The 23,210-nt window shown below is 38.4% G+C and overlaps 1 protein-coding gene across 4 annotated transcripts; it reads right to left on the bottom strand.

The window, feature by feature from the left end:
* Positions 1–3,276: 3,276 nt before the first annotated feature.
* LOC103260977 (zinc finger protein 658-like) lies at positions 3,277–16,241 on the bottom strand. 4 transcript variants are annotated; one of them, XM_008058615.1, is made up of 7 exons: positions 16,182–16,241; positions 14,900–15,092; positions 13,169–13,227; positions 12,439–12,545; positions 8,211–8,363; positions 7,835–7,930; positions 3,277–3,695 (listed from the first exon to the last, which is right to left on the bottom strand). In XM_008058615.1, the coding sequence occupies exons 5-7, from the start codon at positions 8,347–8,349 to the stop codon at positions 3,514–3,516; spliced, it is 417 nt and encodes a 138-aa protein (XP_008056806.1). In that variant the 5' UTR covers positions 8,350–8,363; positions 12,439–12,545; positions 13,169–13,227; positions 14,900–15,092; positions 16,182–16,241; the 3' UTR covers positions 3,277–3,513. The 4 variants fall into 4 exon arrangements, with proteins under 4 accessions (XP_008056806.1, XP_008056807.1, XP_008056808.1 ...); XM_008058616.1 differs by lacking the exon at positions 14,900–15,092 and having other exon boundaries at positions 16,182–16,198; XM_008058617.1 differs by lacking the exons at positions 8,211–8,363; positions 12,439–12,545 and having other exon boundaries at positions 16,182–16,235.
* Positions 16,242–23,210: the final 6,969 nt, after the last annotated feature.

Genomic DNA, 23,210 nt, shown 5'->3' with positions numbered 1-23,210 from the left:
TTCTCTTCTCTGTACTGATCAAACCATGTAGGCTAAATGATGGCAGCTTCACCAAGTGTTTTCTTGACTAAGACTGTACTAACTTTTGTTTTACCAAAAGTGAGTCTGCTTTCCAGTGCTGTGTTCTTGATATGAAGTAGCCCTTTTCATTCCAACTCCAAAACCTGCTGTCTTAGTTTGGCAAGAATACCACTAACTTGGAAAGCACAGTGCAAGCAGGCATCATGATACTGGAAAACAAGATCCTAGGCAAGATCCTGAGGCAGGACACATTCAAGGGCTTGAGGAGATGACTTGTTTTATAAACATTCAGTGCAAAATGAATCACTAGAGCAGGATAAACTTAATGTCCTCTATACCTTCCCCCCAAAAATATGCAAGAATCAATACCACCACCACCAACTCCAGTGCACATGTGCACACACACACATATACACACAAGAAAGCTTGGGAAATCTCAGGGATATCAAAGGTTCTACAAAAACAGGGCAAGACATATTCAGACATAACAGGCGGGCCAAAATTTAATACCAAGTTGAAGGAAACTAACAGAGGGCTCAGTTGCCCAGAAAAGAAAGTAGACATGCCAAGAGCAGGTTTGGCTCCCAGTCAAGTTTACCAGTAATAAGTCATGTTTACAGACTCATACAGACTCTCACATCACTCAGTGACTTTTCATAAATATTTATTGGTGTTATCCACAGAATTTAAGCTATTCCTCAATTTAAAAAACTTCAAATTCTACAGTGAGTTTGTCTATAGGTATTTTCTTATATTTTTTCTATAAAATTTTTGATATTACATACAAACAGAAGTTTTTGTAGGTGAAGGGTTCATTTTCTTCAATTCTGAAACTGACACACTTCCTCAGGAAAGAAATTTCTATAAACAAGCATTCAATATTTGTTAAAAATCATATATTCAAACTACAAAATCTTATCCTATTTGATGTTTAATGCAATTAATTTTGTTGTGAAGGCTTTTGTGTTTTTCCCTGAAATGTCTCTGACTTTAATGAAGGATTCTGATCATTCAGGATGTTGACAATTTTCTTCTTCATATGAAGTCTCTGATATACAATAAAACTGAATTCTTATAGTTCTTCTGAAATGTATTATGTTAATAGGATTTCATTAGTCTAATAGAGAGACAGCAAAACAATGCATTCAACTAATAGGTCAAATCTGAGAGCTCAATGGAAAACAAACTTAACTCTTGCTTGAAAAACAAACAGCTGATAAAGATCTGGAAGCAGAGAATTATATTCTAAACAGTTATTCAGACTCTAGTTTCTTTTGACCTTGTGCTCCACCACATTCAATACACAAAAGCCAACTTGCTGTGGAAATCATCTCAATACCATCTTACCATGGACCAGGAAGATTATAAGATGTTTAAGGGCCAGTACTAAATGTAATATATATCATTAGCATCATATTCTTTGGTCAGCCCACCTGGTTGACTGAGATTAGGATTTTCAACAAGCTATGAACCTAGTGGAAAAGGAAAATGTTAAGGAAAACAATTTTCCAGTCTACATTTCAAGAGTTTCTCTGCTGTGTGGTATAAAATAAGGTATGAGTTAATTCAGGACTTCTCAAATTCATGATGTGTTAGGGTTTTCTCTCTGGTATGCATTCTGATGTGATGTACTCTAAGAGTTGCCTTACGAGCAAAAATTTTCCCACATTCACCACATTCATAGGGTTTCTCCCCTGTGTGAATTCTCTGGTGTAGTCTGAGGGTTGAATTGTGGGCAAAAGCTTTCCCACATTCATTACACTCATAGGATTTCTTCCCTGTGTGAGTCCTCTGGTGTACATTAAGTTGTGACTTCTGGGAGAAAGTTTTCTTACATTCATTACATCCATAGGATTTCACACCTGTGTGAATTCTCTGATACACTCTAAAGGTTGAGTTAAGGGCAAATGGTTTCCCACATATATTACATTCATAGGGCTTCACCCCTGTGTGAACTCTCTGATGTGCACTAACATGACTTCTCAGAGAAAGTTTTCCCACATTCATTACATTCATAGGGTTTCTCCCCTTTGCAAGTCCTAAGATGTGCTCTGAGATGTGATGTCTTGGAGAAAGTTTTCCCACATTCATCACATTTATAGGGTTTCTGCCTTGTGTGGATTTAGTGATGGGCCCTGAGGGTTGAATTATCGACAAAAGTTTTTCCACATTCATTACACTTATAGGGTTTTTCCCCCTTATGAATTATCTAATGTGTACAGAGGTGTATTCTTTGGGAGAAAGTCTTCCCACATTCATTACATTCATAGGGTTTCTCCCCTGTGTGAATTCTTTGATGCACTATGAGTACAGCCTTATAGACAAAAGTTTTCCCACATGTTACATTCATAGGGTTTTTCCCCTGTGTGAATTCTTTCATGTGCACTGAGGTATGATTTCTGAGAGAAAGTTTTCTCACATTCACCACATTCATAGGGTTTTTCACCTGTGTGAATTCTATGATGTTTACTGAGGTGTGTCTTTTGAGAAAATGTTTTCCCACATTCATTACATTCATAGTTTCTCTCCTGTGTGAATTTTCTGATGTGCTCTAAGCGCTGAATTATGGGCAAAGGTTTTCTCACATTCATTACACTCATAAGGTTTCTCCCCTGTGTGAATCCTCTGATGTGCTCTGAGGGCTGAATTATGGGAAAAAGTTTTCTCAGAGTCACTACATTCATAGGGCTTACCTGTGTGAATTCTCTGATGTGCTCTTAGACCTGAATTTTAGGTAAAAGATCACCCACACTCATTACAGTCATAGGGTTTCTCCCCTGTATGAATTCTTTGATGTGCTTTGAGAACAGAAATACGGGCAAAAGACCTTCCACATTCTTTGCATTCATAAGGTTTCTCCCCTGTGTGAATTCTCTGATGTGCTCTGAGGGTTGAATTGTGGGCAAAAGTTTTCCCACAGTCAGTACATTCATAGGGTTTCTCACCTGTGTGAATTCTCTGATGTGTTTTTAGGGCTGAATTACAGGTAAAAGATTTTCCACATTCAATACATTCATAGGATTTCTCTCCTGTGTGGATTCTCTGATGTGTATTGAGGTGTGTCTTGTGAGAGAAAGTTTTCTCACATTCAGTATATTCATAGGGTTTGTCACCTGTGTGAATTCTCTGATGTGCTCTGGGTTCTGATGATGTGAAGAAAGTTTTCCCACATTCAATACATTCATAAGGTTTTTCCTCAGTGTGAATTCTCCAATGTTCTTTGAGACATGTCATCTTGAAGAATGTTTTCCCACATTCACTGCCTTCACCGAGTTTCATCTTTGTTTCTGTTCTCTGATGTCCTATAAGGGGCGACCTGTAAGATTTCCCACAGTCATTGTTACCATAAGTTTTCTCCTTTGTGTGAATTCTCACATGTTCACTAAGGTTTGACTTCTGACAGAATGTTTTCCCACATTCATTACATTCATAAAGTTTGAATCCCACATAAGCTCCAGAATGCTGAATAGAGTGTGAACTTATACAAAAGGATTACCCACATTCTTCATACTGAAGTTTCTCCCCTGAATGAGTCCTCTGATATTGAATGAGGTGTGCTTTCTCTTCTTCTTTACTCAATGTTTTATCATTGTCATCAATGAATATTACTTGACACAGAGGCTTCTTTTGTTTTTCCTGGATCTCTTTTATGTTGTCATAAATTTTATAATATCCTAAAATGAAAAAAATTGAAAACACATGATAAATCTTACACTTTTCATGGATAAGGACTTGTACCCATGTTTTGTTATGTATTTTATTAAATTGTTTCTGGTCAAGTTTCCACAGACTAAAAACACACACAGACAGATACTGTTTCTTGTTCCTTATCCATAATGTTTAAAGAAATAGGTATTATTTTCATCCAAGATCGAGTAGGCCCTTTCCTCCCAGATCTTCCTTCCTACAATTAAAAATCCTTGCAAAAAAAAGAACAAACATACAAAGACTCTACAAAATAGAAAAATGTGAACCTCAGGACTTAAGAAATGACACAGCAGAGAATTCCAAAGCTTTTCTTTCTGTTTCCCATATATCCTAGACAGACTGCTGAAGAAACCTACAATCTGGAGCCAGCAACAAAAAGAGCTCCAAAGAAAAAAAGCCTGTTTCTTCTAGGCAAAAGTAGTTTAACAGAACCGAAAACATGTTTGACAACATCCACATACTCATGCAAAACAAAAATGGAACACTTCCGTGTTTCCATGAAGGCTGACCAAGAAGCTAACCTTCCACTGCAACAGATACAGATGATTTGTGTGCTCTTGTGATATTTCCCTCCATGAGCCAAATGGAGAGATCACAGGAAAGATCATAAAGGATCCTGAAAAAGTCCCATTTTCGGGATATGCTGGAAGAAGTCACAGGAGCTGCAGCCAAAATTCTGCCTATAAATATATTTTTATTGGCCAGGCTTGGTAGTTTAGCCTGTAATCCCAGCACTTTGGGAGGCCGAGGCAAGTGGATTGCCTGAGCCCACAGGTTTGAGACTGGCCCAGGCAAGGTGGCTAGACCTCGTTCTACGATAAATAAAAAAGTAGTTGGAAGTGGTAGCACCTGTGATTTCGGCTAGTGGAAGGCTGAGGTGGAAAGTTTGCTGGAGCCTAGTAGGTCAACACTGGGGTGGACTGGGTGACTGACGAGACTCCAACTCAAAAAAAAAAAAGAAATATATTCTTATCTAATTTGTGGAACAAATATATTCATCTGCAAGGGCAAGAACAACAAATCTGCTGTTTTAAGGCACTAGCAGGCACTTATAGCATCTAGAGGAAGAAAAGCAGCACAGAAACAGGAGAAGAGGCAGGAATACCTGGTAAACCCAACTATATGGAGAAGAGATAAAGTAGCACTTGTGATAACCACACCTTCAAACTCGAGGACACAGTGTTTTCAGCAACAGCTAAACTCACATTTTCTCAAATGCACATGGAACATTCATCAAAATAGAATGCATTCTTGGCTGTTAGACAAATCTTCACAAATACAGAAGAAAAGAAATCATACAAAAGATGTTCTTGAGCCACAGAGAAATTATACTAGAAATTAATAAACACTTTTTTACTTGGAGAAATATAAAATATTTATAGATGATATTCTTCTAATGTACCCATGGGTGAAAGAAGAAGGTTCAAATAAGATATTTTGAAGTGTATGAAAACAACACAAAAATACAGAAATTTGTGAATGCAACAAAAGTAGTGCTCAGACATAAATATGTAGTTTAAAACTTTTATATTTGAAAAGAAAGATCTCCAGATACTTAAGTTCCCACTTTAACAAACTAGACAAAAAGTGACAATTAAATCTAAAGAAAGTAACAGAAGAAAAACAGTAAAGATTAGACAATAAAACTGAAAACAGAAAACACAGAAAATCAAACCAAAGCTTAATTATTTAAAAAGATTTTTTTCAATGGTAAGCAGAAAAAAAAAACCAAGTCACAAATTATCAATATCAGAAATGCAAGAAGGGAAATTACTGACACACCAGACATCCAACAGATAATAAAACAACATGGGTGACAATAACAAATTAAGGTGGCTTAAATAACAAATATTTATTTTTCTCAGTTCGAGAGGCTGGAAGTCTCATAATAGGGTGCCAACACAGTTGCATTCTTGTGAGTGAGCTCTTTGGGTTATAGACTATTCTTGTAATAGCCTCACATGGTGGAAAGTAAGCTACCTAGCTGTGGTATCTTCTTGTGAGGACATTTTAATCTATCTTTTTTTTAACCAGTAAAGAAAATAACTGTATTTGAACACTCTAGAAAGAAGCGGTAGGAGAATATGGACTATAATCAAAGGGAGTTTTTTGGATTCTTAGAACTTTATTCCTTTGCTTTAGAACACTGATATCATATTATTTGGTTCAGTAATTCAAATCCTTAAATGTTTTCTTTTACCTGGGCGCTCAGGCTAGACTTTAATGTACTTATTATCTGAATTCAAACCTGAATGATAACAGAACATGAAATCTAAATTATTTTACTTTTATTGACTAAAAACTTTACCATTCTTTTATAACAATTTTTCTAAGTTTTATATTTAGAGATAGCTTATTTAGTCAGTCAATATGCTCTAATCATTTACATATAGTGACTGGGAGATATGCTTGATCTAAATTATGTCAATCTTTATGTAATGCCATTTGTTTATATGGCTTCACAACAAAAACTTTCAATAAGTGAACATCACTTCTAATAATTAAGATGATTTTACTTTTTCTTCTAGGAATTATATTGAAAACTATAACTTTTTTAAATTTCTGGAATCATTTATTAGTACAGACAAAGGCTAAGGTGCATATGAAAAGATGTTTGACATCATTAGTGACAAAGAAACTGTTATGGTCTGTGTCCCATCCGCAAATTCATATGTTGAAGAACTAACCTCCAATAATACCATATTTGGAGACAAGGCCTTTAGGAGGTAATCCAGGTTAAAATAAGGCCATAAGGATGAAGCCTTAATCCAGTATCACTGGTGTACTTACAAGAAAGGGAAAAAATACCAGGGTGCTCTCTCTCTCCCCCAGTGGTTACACACAGAGGAAAGGTCATGTGAGACCACAGCAATGAAGGTGGCTTTCTACAAGCCAGGAAAGAGAGGCCTCACCAGAAACCAACTTACTGGTATCCTGATCTTGGACTTTCAGTCTCCAGAACTGAGAGAATTTCTGTTGTTTAATCCACTCAGTCTGTAGTATTTTATTATGACAGCCCTAGCTGCCTAATAAAGAAAAACAAATCAAAATCACAAGGAAATGCCACTTCACAACCACCAGGATGGCTGGAATCAAAGAAATGTTGGTAAGAATCTGGAAAAATCAGAATCCCTATGGGCTGTTGTTAGGAACGGAAAATGGTGATGTCATTTAGAAAAACAGCCTGGCAGTTCCTTAATCAGATAAACACAGAGGTACCACACGATCCAGAATTTCATGCCTAGGCATAAATATATATGTCCATGCAAAAACTTGTAAATGAATGTTTATATCAGCATTATCCATAATAGCCAAAAGGTGGTAGTCCAAGTATCTACTGACTGATGAATGGAAGCACAGGCAGTATATCCAAATAATGAAATAGTATCTGGCCATAAAAAGAATGAAACACTGATATATGCTATAATATGAACCTTTTAAACATTAAGTTAAGCAAAAGAAGCCAATCACAAATGACCATATACTATATGATTCCATTTATACAAAATGTCCAGAATAGGCAGATCTGCAGAGACACAAGTAGATTAACGTCTACTTAGAGCTGGAGGTCTCAAGGGTATAGAAGAGTGACAATTAAAGGGTACAGATTTCTTTTTGAGGTGATAACATTTGTACATAGAGTTGTCCCTTGGAGGATGGGATCTAGGACTCCTTTGAATACCAAAATCCATGGATGCCCAAGTCCTTGATATAAAATGGTACAGTATTTACATATAAATACTGTGCACATCCTCTGGTATATTTTAAATCATCTCCATATTACTTATACTAGCCTCATAAAACAGACAGTAGATAGTTGTATACTATATTGTTTAGGGAATAATGACAAAAAGTCTGTTCATTTTTTGTAGAGATGTATTTTTTAAAAATAGTTTCAATCTATAATTGCTGGAATCCACAGATGCAGAACCCATGGATACAGAGGGTAGACTGTATCTATAAACACATTAAAAGCCATTGGATGAATTGTATGAAATGTGAATTATATCTCAATAAAGCTGTTACCCCCCCAAAAAAAACTTTTTAAGGTGCTCTGCCACAAGATCTAACTACCTCAAGGCTCCCTCTGTCAACACTCACTCACCTGGGTACTTCTGGTTTAGGAATTTGACCTCTAGGGACCATGGTTCTTCTCTTTGCTCCAACTTGAGGATAACCTTGGGTTTGGTAATGCAACACCCTGTAATGAAATAATTGAGGGCATAAATGGACCAGATCCATGAGCACTTAGATGGAAAAAGACACAGCTATAAAAGCACTAAATGAGAATATTCATCTGATGATTTTGGGGAAGATAATGACAAAAACTGTTTTTGTTTCTGTAAAGGCTTCAATTACATTAGACCTTTTAGTCCAAAGTCAATGAAGCCTTTAATCTATATAAAGAATTTATGTGTCTTGATAATTTTTAAAAAAAGGCAAACATGCTGCAGAAAGAGTCCCGCGGCAGGTCTGCTCACCCACTGCAACGAGGTGGCCGTAATTCTCCAGCATCATGTCCCTGTATAGGCTCCGCTCCCCAGGGCCCATCTGCCGCCACTCCTCCCGGGTGAGCTCCACGGTCACATCCTCGAATGACACGGATCCCTTCAGCAACATATTTTGGTGAAGGTCTCGGAATTAGGTGACACAGAAAATATGTGAGAACTTTTCCTGTTTACTCTTGAGGCTCAAAAACAGTTGGTTATAGAGGCTTATATTGGACCAAATTTCATCTTAAAACTTGTCACTCAGCTAGTTTAAAAGATTTCTAATTTACCATACCCCATCTATATACATTTATGAATTCCAGATGTTTTTAAGACAGAAAAATTCAATGTAATTAATCCTTCTACAACTCTTCTTGCACATTCCTGGGATGATAGTATTCTCTAGGAAGTTCACATCCTCCTTGAACATCATCTCTGTAGATACTGGGTCCAAGGAAGAAAGACATGTGAGCACTAGAGAGATACCTGGCCAAACTTATGTATAAGTAAATTTATGAAAATAGAGAAATCTAGAGTTCATGAAGAAAAAGGAACAGCTTACAAAGAAGTTGGAACCAATGAGACCATAGTAAGAAAACACTATGTACACTGAAGTAACAGCAATCGACATAAGAATAGGATATAATCACAAAGCAGAAGCAGCAACCATTTGATGATTGTTCCTTGATGTAGCAACCTAGTCTAGCTGTGTGAGAAGCCTCTCTCTCTGTTTTTTGTTTTATTTTGTTTTTAATTGACAGAAAGACAAATCTTTCCAATTAGATCTCACTTATACATGGAATCTAAGACAGTAAAATGCATAGGAGTAAAGAAAAAAATAGAATGGTGGTTACCCAAGTCTGGGGGAGAGGGAGAGAGGAACAGGAGATGTTGGTCAAAGGATACAAAGTTTCCATCAGGCAAGAGGAACAAGTTTTCAAGATACTGCACAGCATGGTGACTCTAGTTAATAATCATATAATGTATGTTTCAAAATAATCAGCTTCTTGATGGTGCCAAAAACTGACAATTGAGAAACAAAAGGAAAAACGTGTGGGACTTTTGAGTGAGAGATCTGTTCAGGTTGCTACAAAAGGGTGTATGAGACATAAAGCTGGAACTGCCCTTTAAACCAATATACATGATTTCAGAGCACAGAAGGCAAGTCTACGATGAATACAAACACTTAGGAGTCATTAGCACTCTAGCTGGTAACTGAAGTTATTAGAGACAATCAGACAGCTCCTTGAGCACATTGGGATTAAGGGAAAAGTACCAAAAACAAAAACACTTGAAGACCACATATATTAAAGAGGCTGGCAGAAGATGTACAGGCAAGAAGTCAGAGAAGGTTTCTGAAAAATATTAATAGAATCCAGAGAGGATAAAGTCTTAGAAACTAAGAAAATTGAAAGTTTCTATACCAAAAACTTCAAATTCAAGCTAACAAGTGATGTCAGCAAAAATACTGAAGTTGAGAAAATTCTCTCTTCCATAAAAGTAATGAGAAACTGGCAGCGATTACAGAATCAACTTTTTCTGCAAGCTAATCAAAGGCTTTAAGCAATCTATACAAGAATATTTATACAAAAATATATACATTATGCCTGTAATCCCAGAGGACTGCCCGAGTCCAGGGGCTCGAGAACACCCTGGGCAACTTGGCAATACCTCGTCTCACAATAAACCAAAAAATTAGCTGGGCATGGTGGCACATACCATAGTTTCAGCTACTAGGAAGGCTAAGATGGAAGGATTGCCTGAGTCCAGCAGGTTGAGGCTGCAGGAGCCATATCACTCCAGTATGGATGACACAGTGAGACTTCAATCGAAAAAAAAAAGAAAATGTTTAAAAAAAAGGTTGCAACATTGGGAGACCCACAGTTCCACATCATCTTAACTTGTCCTATTTACATCCATCTCTCTCTAGTTCCACATTAGCTTTGAGAACCAATCATCTGAGATAAGAGCAAAAACCAGCAGCCTGGCAACCACTGGAGGAGGCAGAAGTGGTTTCGAGTTGTCAAAGGCCTGCTCCCAGAAAACTGTCATTATTTGACTTAATAGGATGGTTTCCTTGAAGACCTCACTTGCAAGGCTGATTACTGAACTGACTCAGAGTTTTCACCCAGGATGAAAAACCTGTACTCCAAGGCATTAGTCAAAAACATTCAAAGGCAATTTTAACTTACCTGCTACCTGGGGTGGTGGACAAGCAGTTGGGGTAAGTAATCATCTAATAAAAAGCTTTATTTAAAGGACAAGCTGGAGGATGAAATGTCCATAAAGGTTTTGAAAAACTCTGATATATTCCTGAGAATTGAGAAGCCCACCTATATGCACTGAGCTGAGAATATGCCCAGGACTGTGATATGGTCAGGAAGGACATGAGAAGGCTCTAAGCTGTCACTTCTGAGTGACCTTAAGGTTTGGAGAAAGCAGGAAGTGAAGACAAATGCAGAGTTGTAACTGGCCTGGATGACTGCTGGAGAAATGCCACAGCATTCACAAGACCCCCTGGAAAAGACTGGGACACTTGCTTGGTTTCAGGCATTTAAGGAAATTTCTGCAGAGACTTCAGCTGCCACACACAACAAACACAGGCAATACTAAATTAGTTTTAAAAAGTCACTGGAAAGGCCAGGCACAGTGGCTCATGCCTATAATCCCAGCACTTTGGGAGGCAGAGGTAAGAGGACTGCCTGAGCCCAGGGGTTCGAGACCAGCCGACAACATAGCAAGACCTTGTTTCTACAATAAATCAAAAAATAAGCCGGGCATGGAGGCATGTACCGGTGGTGCCAGCTACTTGGAAGGCTGCAGAAGGATCGCCTGAGCTCAGCAGATGGAGACTGCAGTGGCAGTGAACATGCCACCTCACTCCAGCCTGGATGAGAATGAGACTCCAACTCAAAAAATAAAAAGTCACTAGACATATTTCAACAACAACCCCTGGGAGGAGAGAAATTCTTCCAGAGTTGCCATATTTTATTAAAATATCCTGTTTTCAACAACAAAAATTATAAAACACGGTCAGGCACAGTGGCTCAGCCTGTAATCCCAGCACTTTTGGAGACCGAGGCAAGAGAATTGTCTGAGTTCAGGGATTGAAGACCAGCCTAGGCAACTTGGCGAAACCTCGTCTCTACAATAAATCACAAAAACTAGGCTGGTGTGCTGGTGTGCATCTGTAGTTACAGCTACTTGGAATGTTGAAGCGGAAGGACTGCTTGATCACAGCAGGTTGAGGCTGCAGTGGCCATGACCATGTCACTGCACTCCAGTCTGGGTGGTAAAGAGTGAGATGCCAACTTAAAAAGTAAAAAAAAATTATAAAACAAGAAAAAAAAAAGTAAGACCCATATGCAGGAAAAGAGTAATCAACAGAAATTTCTCCTGAGGAAGCAGATATTGGACTTAACTAGACAATGACTTTAAATCAGTTATTTTAAATATGGTTAAACACTTAAAGGGAATGATATCTAAGGACTGAAGGGAAGTATGTCACCAAATAAAGACATAAAGAGGCAGAAATTATAAAAAGGGACCAAACAGAAACTCTAAAATTAAAGAGTACAATAACTAAAATGAATATTTCACCAAAAAAGTCCATTCAATAGCGGAGCTGAGTAGGAGGAAAAAAGAGTGAAGCAACTAAGATAACACGTGCATTGAGACTCTGCAGTGAGAAACAGAAAGAAAAAAGTAATAGCAAAAAAATGAACCATAGGACAACATCAAGCTTACCAACATATGCATACTGAGAGTACAGGACAGAGAAGGGAGACAGAAAGGGTCTAACACAATTTTTGAAGTTACAGTGGCCAAGAGGTTCCAAAATTTGAAGGACATCAATCTACACACTCCGAAAGTTCAACTACAAGTAAGATAATCTTGGAGAAAGAAATCCACACCTGGATACATTATAAACAAAATTTTAAAACAGCCAAAGACAGAGATAATCTTGAAAGTTGCAAGGGAGAAGCAACCTATCATATTCAAAGTTGATTTCAAATTAGAAACCATGAAGAACAGAAGGCAATGGAATAGCATACTCAAAGTCAGTAGGACAAGAGGAGATGATGAGTCCATGGAGATGACAGGAGAAAGACAGGCCAGTGGAAAGTATCACTCACAGAGAAACATTTCAGGACAGAGTGAGAAGCAGAGGCAAGTGGTGAAGAAAAGTCAAGTGAGGAAAGGATAAGACAATGCCCACCAGATTTGATTACAATCCAGTAGAGTCACTGGAAGCTACATGCAAGTGGGAAGAAAAACCAAGGCGTCACACAGACATTTGAAGTTGAATGCCAAGTGTGGAGACATCTGAAAAAGAACAGAATTTTAAATCATCTGCTAAACAACCTGAATATCATGGATACTCAGAATATTTATGGAGTGTGATTTTAAAGACACTCAGTTGATTCATTGCAAAAATGCCTCATTTAACCCCGTGTTTGAATTCTTGAGAAGTGAGTGAGTGAGTAATGAGTGAGTTAGTGCTCAACATGACATTTTCTACTTCTATTGAGGAAAAAGTAAAGAAAACATTCTATGCTATGTAATGAGTTACTACTAAATCACCTACTTGTAGAACAACAGTTATATCAGGCTATTTTCATCTTTATATTTCATGAGGAATCAGTTTGCTTTATCTTTCTCATCAATGTAAACCATTATGTAATGTTGCTCTGCCAAGGTAATTAAACACCTCAGAAATAAATGAGGAGCCCAATTTGGTAAATGTGTGCCTGCAGAGGACCTGCATCTATCTACCCACAGGCCGCCTTTGCTCTACTAGTCTTATTTCTGTATCTTCTGTAAATATGTCTGACCCATTTGTCTCTACTTTTTCATATTAAAATACAGATACATAAAACCTACCAAAATCCTTAAAAAGCCCTTATAAAAGTTTGTAAAACAAACTGATTATTAAGAACCAACCTCACCTGAGCCATGTTCATTTTCTGCTGCTCTTCGAGGAGACTATAAGCCTGTGAAGGTTCACCTGGAGAGGAGGAAAGAACAAGGGGGTCATGAGAGACTTGGTCTGCCTTATAGTTCCTTTAGAAGAGTTCTCAATTATGACAATTACAATGGTTTTCCTGATACCTAATCCCATCATGATCGAGACGTGTCTGCATTCACCTGCCTAAAATTCTCTTCACACCCAACTGGTGAAAAGGTTTTCCAATGGGGAATGTCACTTTGACTCTTGAAAAGGGACAGAAGGACCACACAAAGGCAGCAGCACTTGAACACATTCTTCTCTGATATTAAGTTCACTTAATCCTGCATTTTTCACTGGGTGTGGTAAAAACTGTATTTTGTTAATTTAGTAGCAATTTATGTTCCTTGTGACAAAACTGTAAAAATAATACAACAGAAGAGTAACTTAACATGTTCAGGTACACAGAGGTGAAACCCTCTATCCTCATTCAACCTAATATTCCCACAAAAAACAACTCAGGCAGGATTAGTAAGCAAATTCTTGCTGTCTTTACACCCTGAGTTAGAGCTTCCACAGAAAAATCTAAAATAAAGATGAAATGTTGTATGCAAGGAATATGTTTTTCAACTTTTTGCTCAATAATGGTTGCTGACTCTTAAAAAAGACCTTTTGATAAGATGCTTATGATACTCACCTGTGTGTGAACAGCACTGTGCTTAGTTCCTGAGTCTGCCCTGGGTGACTATACACAAGTCATTAATTTCAGGCTCCATAAGAGGAGGAACCCAAAAAACCCCAGAATTCATTTATTAAAAAAATTGTGTACTTATTCTTACATGTTCAAACTTCAGTCACCCTGAAAGCACTCTTCGTTTGATGCAAGAAACCTATCGAGACACTTTTTCCACTGCTCAAAACATTTTCTAGACTCGTCAATTTTGGTGCCTTTTAGTGCTTCTGCTGTTTTTTGATTCACCTCTTCCACACCCACAAGATGTTTCCCTTTGAAGACTTTTTCCCACAGAAACAGAAAAAAGTCACTCTGGGTGAGATCAGGTGAATAGGGAAAGTGTGGTATGGTGGTCATGTTATTTTTGGTCAAAAACGTATGAATACTCAGGGCGGTGTGGGCAAGTGCACTCATAAGCCACCATCATGAAATGGGCAAATGTGTTGAGTCTCCAAAAAAAAAAAAAAAAAAAATTATAACTGAAGCCAAACACAGCCTCTCACAATGCTAGCTGGTACACTGATGCTGGTGGGTTCCTAGAACACTTACCTATTGGGAAAAACCTGCACTACAAGGGGTCTGCCCTCCAAAAGATAACTGATTTTTTGGGGGGGTCCCCCTCATATTTTGGGGTTTCCAGCATAGAAAACTCCCTCCCTCTGGTATCATTTTGTTATTATCTATGTTCAAGAAAGAAGGAGTGTCAGCATAACCCTAAATGCCACATGTAGTAATGAACATGGTGTGACAGTTACTCAAAGTGCAGAAAAAGTAATGGGAAAATGAAGAAAATGGGGTGTTGTTTAGGATTTTATCAGCTGACTACATGTTCTCTGGATACCATGGCCTCCCCAGCCCTCTACTAAAGTACCTTTTTCTCTTCAGCTTGACACTCAACCCTCTCAACCCCAGGTCACCACCTTCTGCAAGTTAGTGCACATTATCCCTGGTGACACAATCTGTAACAGCTCCTGAGTGTGGTAACATTATAAGTCTTACTCATGCTACGCAGGGAACCAAGAACTGCCTCAGGTGAGAACTTCCGCCTTTCTAGAATCTTCTGCCTCTGCCCTGAAGCTCTTGAACAGGTTTCTGTCAAACGGGCCATTCTCAGTGACAGGACCTGGCATGGACTCCCTCTTTCCGGCCTCTTATCACAGTTGCTTTCTTTCAGAAGGGCTGGGACTCGGGCCTGAAAAACAAATTCACTTTACCTGAAACTTTCATCTAGCACACTAAGCCTGACTCTTTTGGAATTCACCAGAAACATTCTACCCAATACTGTAGCCATTAGCTGCATGCAACCACTGAACACCTTAAGTGTGGCCAGCTCCACGAGTCAAGATAACATTTTGAATGTAATGACTCAAGGAAAACACATCAGCAAAATTGGCTCTGCCTGCCTCTTTTGACTGTAGCTGCTGAAAAATTCTAAATGAGGGTTGTGCTTTTCATCGACTTTCTACTGGACATCACTGCCCCCGAATAGGAATCTGTGCCCTTGAGGGAAGAGGCAGCCGCAACCGTACTGGAGGGTCCAAGAGCCTCAGTCCAAACCATGGAACTGGAGACTGCACAAATCTCAGGATAGAGTTACCACTCGGTGAGATTCTGTCCACGTTCACTTCACAGTCACGTAGGGAGATCAGAGCACTGACCCCTCGGAGTAAGTGCTCCCAAGGTTACAGGCAGGTACTGGCAGCTTCGGGTTTCAGGGAGGTTCGCTACCAGGACGAACAAGAAACAGGGAGTCAAGCCTACCTGGATGCGCCTTTCACCCTCTAACCTCCTAGCTTGTGCCCTGGGGTGTCCACCTTCGTGAAATCCCCTGCACTAAAAAATAAAAATAAAATGGCACGTGGATAATGACCAACAGGGTAGCTGCGAGGGTTCGATGAACCCTCAAAGAGGAAGACAGACAGGTGTCTCCTGAGGACAGCCGCTTCCAAGCCACACCTCAAAGGTCGCGGGCACCTGACGACCCATTTGACCAAGGATATCCGATTCCCTTCTCAGAACGACCGCACGAGCAACGACCGCCCCCTCGGATCTACCGCCCACGCCCCACACGACCCACTGCCCCCTCCCGCTCTTCCCCCTGCCCCCGCGCGCTCTTCTTCCCCCACCCACCCCGGCCCGCTGCAGACTCCGCCCGCGGCCAGGAACACGCGAACGACGGGGGGTGGGCGGGGAGCCCCCGCACGAAGCTCCCCGTGGCGGCCGGTGCCCGCCCATCCTGAGACCCCCGGGCAGCGCGGAGCCCCGACGCCGGCGCTCTCACCCCAGGTGCGCGGTCTCCGCTCCCGCGCAGACCTAGGAAGGCGGACATCTTCCTTTCGGGCCAAGAAGGCGGTCACCAGTGGGCGGGGGTAGGCCTGCGCCTGCGCAGAGTGGGCGCCGGAGACCCCTTCCCAGAGTGCTGCGCGGCAGGCCACCGACGTCGTGAACTACCATTCCCATCACCCCTTGCATTCAGGGAGGTGTGTTTTCCCATTTCAGTCATAGGTCGGGTCCTGGCTGCCCAGGTGTTGCCCAGATCCTCAGAGGTGTGGGCATCATGGCCCCGTGTAGTGCGTGGTTGGAGCAAAAAGCTGCAACAGACACCAACCGCCGCAGAAACATGAATAGGACTGGAGGTTAGAAATGTTAAGAAAAATCATTATTTTCTTAGTGTGATGTTGGGAGAGGTAGAAAATTGCTCTTATAGGCAAAAGATACACACTGAAGCATTTACACTTACATATTTGTAGTTTAAAGTGATATTTGTAAAATAACTAAGGAAAACTATTACAGAAAGTAAGTATGGTTAAAAAAAGTGAAGACTGGTTAAATATGTGTGATATGTGCAAATGATGCTCATTTTACTATTTTCTACTATTCTGATATTTTCTATCTACAATAAAAGATGTGTAGGGCAATGTGGAAGAGGAGCAGTGAGGAGATTCTACTATGCCTCCCATAAAATGCCTTTTAACCTCAAAGATGCCAAGATATATGTTCGTACAAAAATCTCTTATTACTATGGCTGTGAAATAAATACTAGAAAATATAAAAGAGTAACTTCTGTGACCAGCAGGGTTTATCTGAACTGGAAAGGGAGGAAGCTAGATGTTCAAAATTACATGAGTAATGCATGAAAACACATACAAACCCCAAATAAGAAAGCGCTTAGTATATCAACTTTGCATTTCCTTTCTTTTCTTTTCTTTTTTTTCAGATGGAATCTCACTCTCTTGTTCAGGATGGAGAGCAGTGGCACGCTCTCAGTCACTGCAACCTCAACCTGCTGGGCTCAGGCGATCTTCCCTCCTCAGCCTTCCAAGTAGCAGGAACTTGGCACACACCACTATGCCTGGCTAATTTTTTTTTTTAATGTAGAGATTAGGTATTGCCAAGTTGCCCAGGCTGGTCTTGAACCCGTAGACTCAGGCAATCCTTTCACCTCGGCCTCCCAAAGTGCTGGGATTATAGGTGTGAGCCACTGCACCCAGCCTAACCTTGCATTTCTATGGAGAAAACTTGCTTGAAATTTGTGTGCATACATCTGACTTTTCTACAGATTGAGACATCTGAGTACTATAACATTGAATTTTTAAATTGATAGACTTTTTAGAATAGTTTTAGGTAGACAGTGAAGCTGAACAGAGTTCCTATATACCCTGTCTCATCAAGCCACATACAATTTTCCCTTTTATTAACAACTTGCATTAATATAGTACATTTTGTACAATTAATTAATTAAGTCTGCAGTTTACATTACCTTTCACTCTTTCTGTTGTACAGTTCTATGGGTTTTTCCAAATGCATAATGTCACTTGGTGTGACTTCCACCAATACAATAATGTAATATCCACCATTCTAGTATCATACAAAATAATTCCACTGCCATAAGAATACCCTAGGCTCTATCTATTCATCTCCCTTCCTGAAATCCTGCCAACAACTCATCTTTTTACTGTCTCCATATTTTTGCCTTTTCCAAAATGTTGTATAGTTGGAATCACACAGTGTAACTTTTCAAACTGGCTTCCTTAATTTAGCACTATGTATTTAATCTTCATGTCTTCTCATGGCTTGATAGCTTATTTCTTTCTCTCCAAATATTATTCTATGTATATACCAAGTTTATCCACTTAGCTATTGAAGTACATCTTGGTTATTTCCAAGTGTCTGCAATTATGAATAAAACTGCTATAACATTTGTGTGCAGATAAGTTTTCATACCAATTGGGTAAATATCAAGGAGCACAATTGCTGGATGGTATAGTGATAACCACATTCAGCTTTATAAAAATCTGCCAAACTGTCTTCCAAAGTGACTGTATCATTTTGCATTCTCACCAGCAATGAACAAGAATCTGTCCTCACCAGCATTTGATATTGTCAGTGATTTGGGTTTTGGTTCTTTTAGTAGGTGTGTAGTGGCATCTCATTGTAAATCTCATAATTTTCAATTCTTGTTTGATATAGGCTGCCACACTTCTTATATGCTTTATTTTCCATAAATATGTCTTCTTTGGCATATTATCTTTCTAACTAACTCATTTTTATTGTGTTTCTTATTTTCTTATTGTTGAATTTTAAGAGTTCTTTGTATGTTTTGACTAAACTTTCTTTATCAGATATATCTTTTACAAGTATTTTCTCTGCATCTTTTGTTTTTCTTTTCATTCTTTTGATAGTCTTTCACAGAGCAGAAATTTTAAATTTTACCAAACTGTTCAGTTTGTTCCTTCATGGATAATTGCAGGGGGCCAGCCCCTGCAAGTTTTGGGGAGTCCCTTGGAAGATGTGGTGGCGTCGGCGAATCTGTAGGGATAGATATTAAAAGAAAGAAAGATGGAAGGATAGATATAAAGAGGAAGAAAGAGAAAGAAAGAAAGTGGACAACTGTTTAGTGAAATGAGCAGAAGCCATTTATTGAAAGTTACAGCAGGTATTTATCCCCAAATTTTAGACAGGCAGTCTCACTAGTCTTTCACGTGAACACAAAGCCAGGTGCGGGGGGGCATCCCCTACCCACCAGATGCTTAGGTGTGAGGAGGAACAAACCCCAAGATTGTCTCATTGTTTTCTTTGTTAGTTAATGTTTTTTAAAAACAGTGTAACAATCCTTACTAGTCTAATGATGTTTTGATAATCAATAACTTTTAAAGCTCACTCAATATCCATGATGACTAAATTAAACTCTACCACTTATATAATGTTACGGAAGCTCTTAATTATAGCTTAAGCCAATTTTCTAAAGAATGTGGCCCAGTCCAAAGATCACACTGGGCCCTATAGGATGTGGCCCAGTCCAAGGTCCACGGTGGGCCACCTTTTGGAACAATAGACTACAATCTCTTAACAAAATGGCTATTCTAAAGTCTTATATGTCTATCCTAATTTCTATGAAAGTTTTCCAATTCTTAATTCTAATATATAAAGTTGATTAGCAGCAGCAAAGCTTTTAAAACCTAAATGTAAATTGTAAATGTACTAAGGCAAAAACTTCGATAATAGAAAGTGGAGATGATAAAAATTCTTAAAATTAACTATATTCTTATTAAACCTAAAAATATTATGATTGATTATATATAAACTAACATGATTCATAGGATGACCTATTCTACAATATCTTCTATAGATAAAATAAATTTAATTTTTATAATAGGTAGAAAAGAGACCTTACACTAACTATAGCTAAAGCCGGCCCAAAAGAATGCAGCCCAGTCCAAAGTACATGCTGGGCTCTCAGGAATGTGGCCCAGCCCAAACTCTGTGCTGGGCCACTCTCAAAAATCATCTTCACCATTGAAAAGCTGTAAACAGCTCTCCCTAAGTATATTCTAATTCTATAAATATTCTTTTAAATCTTATAAAAAAGCTTGTACCATATAAAAGGCTCCCAAATGTGACCTGAGTTTAACTTATATCTAATACCTAAGCCAAAACTGCAGTTTATGGGAAACAGGAACAATGGGTTTCTAGAGTGAGCCATGTCTGTCACAGTCACAGAGCCTTCAGCTTAGGCCAACAGAGTTCCTTTAGGTTATTTGTGCTGCATGGCAAAAGGGGGAGGAAAATGGGGTCTATGGCTCCCGAACACGTCCTAGCGGTCTCGAGGTTCACGGCCTTCCCTGATCCCTAACGCTCAGTGGGCCTCCATGGCCAGCTTCCAACAGATAATGCTTTTGGTGTTACCTAAATACTCATTGCCAAACCCAAGGACAACTAGAGTTTCTCCTGTTTATTGTCTAGAAGTTTTTAGCTTTGTGTTTTATATTTAGACCTGTGATCCATTTTAAGTTAATTTTTGTGAGCGTTATAAGATCTGCAGCTACACACCTTCCTTTTTTTTTTATTGTAGATGTCCAGTTGTTCCAGCATCATTAGTTGAAAGGCTATCATTGCTCTATTTTATTGTCTTTGTTCCTTTGTGTGGGCCTACTTCTGAGCTTTCCATTTTGTTGCACTGATCAACTTGTCAATTATTTCACTGGTACCACAGTATCTTGATCACTGTAGCTTTATAGTAATTCTTGAAGCCAGGTAGTGTGAGTCCTCTAAGTTTGTTCTTCTCAGTATTAAAATGGATATTCTTGATCTTTGTATTTCCATGTAAACTTTACAGTTTGTTGGTGTATAACTTGCTGAGATTTTATTTGTTGTTTTGTTTTTTTTTTTTGAGTTGGAGTCTCACTCTGTCGCCCAAACTGGGGTGCAGTGGCCGCTCCCGGCCACTGCAGCCTCGACCTGCGGGGCTCTGGTGATCCTTCCACCTCAGCCTTCCAAGTAGCTGGAATTACAGGCATGTGCAACCACGACCACCTGATTTTTTGATTTATTGTAGAGATGAGGTCTCTCTGCCCAGGTGCTTCTCGAACCCGTGGGCTCAGGCAATCCACTCACCTCAGCCTCCCAAAGGCATGAGATTACAGGCTGAGCCACCGAGCCAGGCAAATTGCCAAGATTTTAATTGAAATCATGTTGAATTTGTTGATCAATTTGGAACAGACTAACATCTAAGCATGTTGGAGGTTCTTATCCTTCACCATGGGATATCTCTCCTTTATTTAGTTGTTTCTTTCTTCAGAGTTTTATTATTTTTCTTCTATACATTTTGTATTATTTTGTTAGATTTGTACCCAAGTATTTCATTATTTTGGTGTTGATATAAATGGTAGGTTTTTAATTTCAAATTCCAATTGTTCATTGTTGGCTTATAGGAATGCAAGTGGCTTTTTTATGACAATCTTAGATGCCTCAACCTTGAAAATAATCACTTATTAGTTCCAGGAGGTTGTCTTGTTCTTGTCATTTCTTTGGGTTTTTCTACATAGACAATCATGTCATATGCCAAAAAATATAGTTTTATTTTTTCATCCCCAATTTGTTTGCTTTTTATTTTCTTTTTATATGTCATTCCATTAGCTAGGACTTTTAATATCATGTTGAATAGGCATGTGGTGAGAGGTATGGCCTTCCCTTTTACTCTATATCAGGGGAAAGGCATTTAATTTCTCAGCATTGTTTGATGTTAACTGTTGGTTTTCAGTAGATGTTATTTATCAAGTTGAGGGGGTTCCCTCTATTTCTTATTTTCTGAGAGTTGTAAGAAGATGTTAGATTTTGTCAAATGAATTTTCTGCATCTATTGATATGATCATATGATTTTCATTTTTAGGGTTGATGAGATAGATTACATTAATTTGTTTTCAATGTTGAAACAGTCTGACATACCTGGGATAAATCCTACTTGGTAATATGTATAATTAATTTTATATATTATTGAATTTTTTATTTGCTAATATTTTGTTGAGGAATTTTAAAATTCATATTAATGAAAAATATTGGTCTATAGTTTTCCTATCTTATGTCTAGGTCTGGTTTTACTCTTCACTCACTGTTGGCTTATAATGTGAGCTAGAAAGTATTCAATATTTCCAGTTTATTTTACTGAAAATATTGTAGAGACTTTCTATCTTAAATGTTTGTTAGACTTCATCAGTGAATGGGCTTTGAGCTTTTAAAGGAAGTTTGTTAATTACTATTTATTAGATACAGACCTACTCATATAGTCTATTTCTTCCTTGTGAGAGTTTTGGAAGTTTGTCTTCTAAGAAATTGGTCCATTTCATCTATACTATCAAATTTGTAGGCAAAGAATTGTTCACTGGATGCAGAATTTTAGGTTAGTAGATTTTTTCTTTCAACAGTAAATATTTCATTCCACTGTCTTTTTCTTGCATAGTTTCTGAAGATAAGTTTTATGTAATTTTTACTCTTTCTCTCTATATAATGCCCTAATAACTGATCTTCTTTCAAGGTTTTCTCTTTGTTTTTAATTCTCTGCAGTTTGAATATTATATGCCTAGATATATAGTCTCTGGTATTTATCCTAAGTGTTCCTTTAGTTTCCTGATTTGTAGTTTGGTGCATGTTATTAATTTTGAAAAATTTTCAGCTATTATTAGTTCAAATATTTCTCTTGTTCCTGCTTCCTTCTCTTTTTGGTATTCCCATTATGTGTATGCTACATCTTTATAAGTTATCTCATAGTCTTTAGAAATTCTGTTCCATCTTAAAAAAAAATCTTTGATCTCTTTGCATTTAACTTTTGGGAGTTCATATTGACATGTTTTGAGTTCACCAATTCTTTCCTAGCTATGCCTAATCTATTGATGAGCCCACCAAAGCATTATTCATTTTTCTTAGGGTGTTTTTATTTCTATTTCCTTTTGATTTTTTTTTTAGCATTGTCATCACTCTGCTTATTACCCATCTGTTCTTGCATATTGTTTACTTTTTCCCTTAGAGTCCTTAGCCTATTAATCACAAGCATTTTAAACTTCAAGTCTGGTAATTCTAAAATCTTTGCCAATTCTGAATCTGGCTCTGATGCTTGCTTTGTTTCACCAGACTGTTATTTTGCCTTTCAATGTAACTTTTATTGAATGGTAAATATATCAGATAAAAGGAATCTGAGGTATGTAGATCTTTTGTGTAAAGTTTAATGTTTATTTTGCCAAGTATTAAGCTAGGTTTACTGTATCTGTGATATCAGAGGATAAAATTGCTTATAGTGTTCTTGTTTTTGTCCCCTGTTGTCTTTGGGTGTTGATAGTCTCCAGAAATGGGATCTGAGTCTTGCAGTTCTTTTAACTTTAACTCCTTGCTGTTTTGCAAGAGCACTATTGCTACAGTATTAACAGGTCTCAGTCTTTTAGTGAACGGAAGTTACATATTTGTTTTCCCCATGTCAAAGTCTAAAGAGACTGGAATTGGGTGTTTCCCTTCCCCGGGTCATTTGAGCTTTGGCAAAACC

Source organism: Carlito syrichta, unplaced genomic scaffold, assembly GCF_000164805.1.
Source record: "Carlito syrichta isolate Samal-C Ts95f unplaced genomic scaffold, Tarsius_syrichta-2.0.1 Scaffold303508, whole genome shotgun sequence".
In the NCBI taxonomy this organism is placed as follows: Eukaryota; Metazoa; Chordata; class Mammalia; order Primates; family Tarsiidae; genus Carlito; species Carlito syrichta.
Note: the sequence above shows the minus strand (reverse complement) of the source record. Positions and strands in the feature narration are given on the sequence as shown.

Coding starts and splice junctions, on each gene's coding strand:
- LOC103260977 (XM_008058615.1), bottom strand. CDS start 8,349: ATGTTGCTGAAGGGATCCGTGTCATTCGAGGATGTGACCGTGGAGCTC. Junction 7,931..8,210: donor CGGCCACCTCGTTGCAGTGG/GTGAGCAGACCT, acceptor ATTTCATTACAG/GGTGTTGCATTACCAAACCC. Junction 3,696..7,834: donor CCTAAACCAGAAGTACCCAG/GTGAGTGAGTGT, acceptor TTTTCATTTTAG/GATATTATAAAATTTATGAC.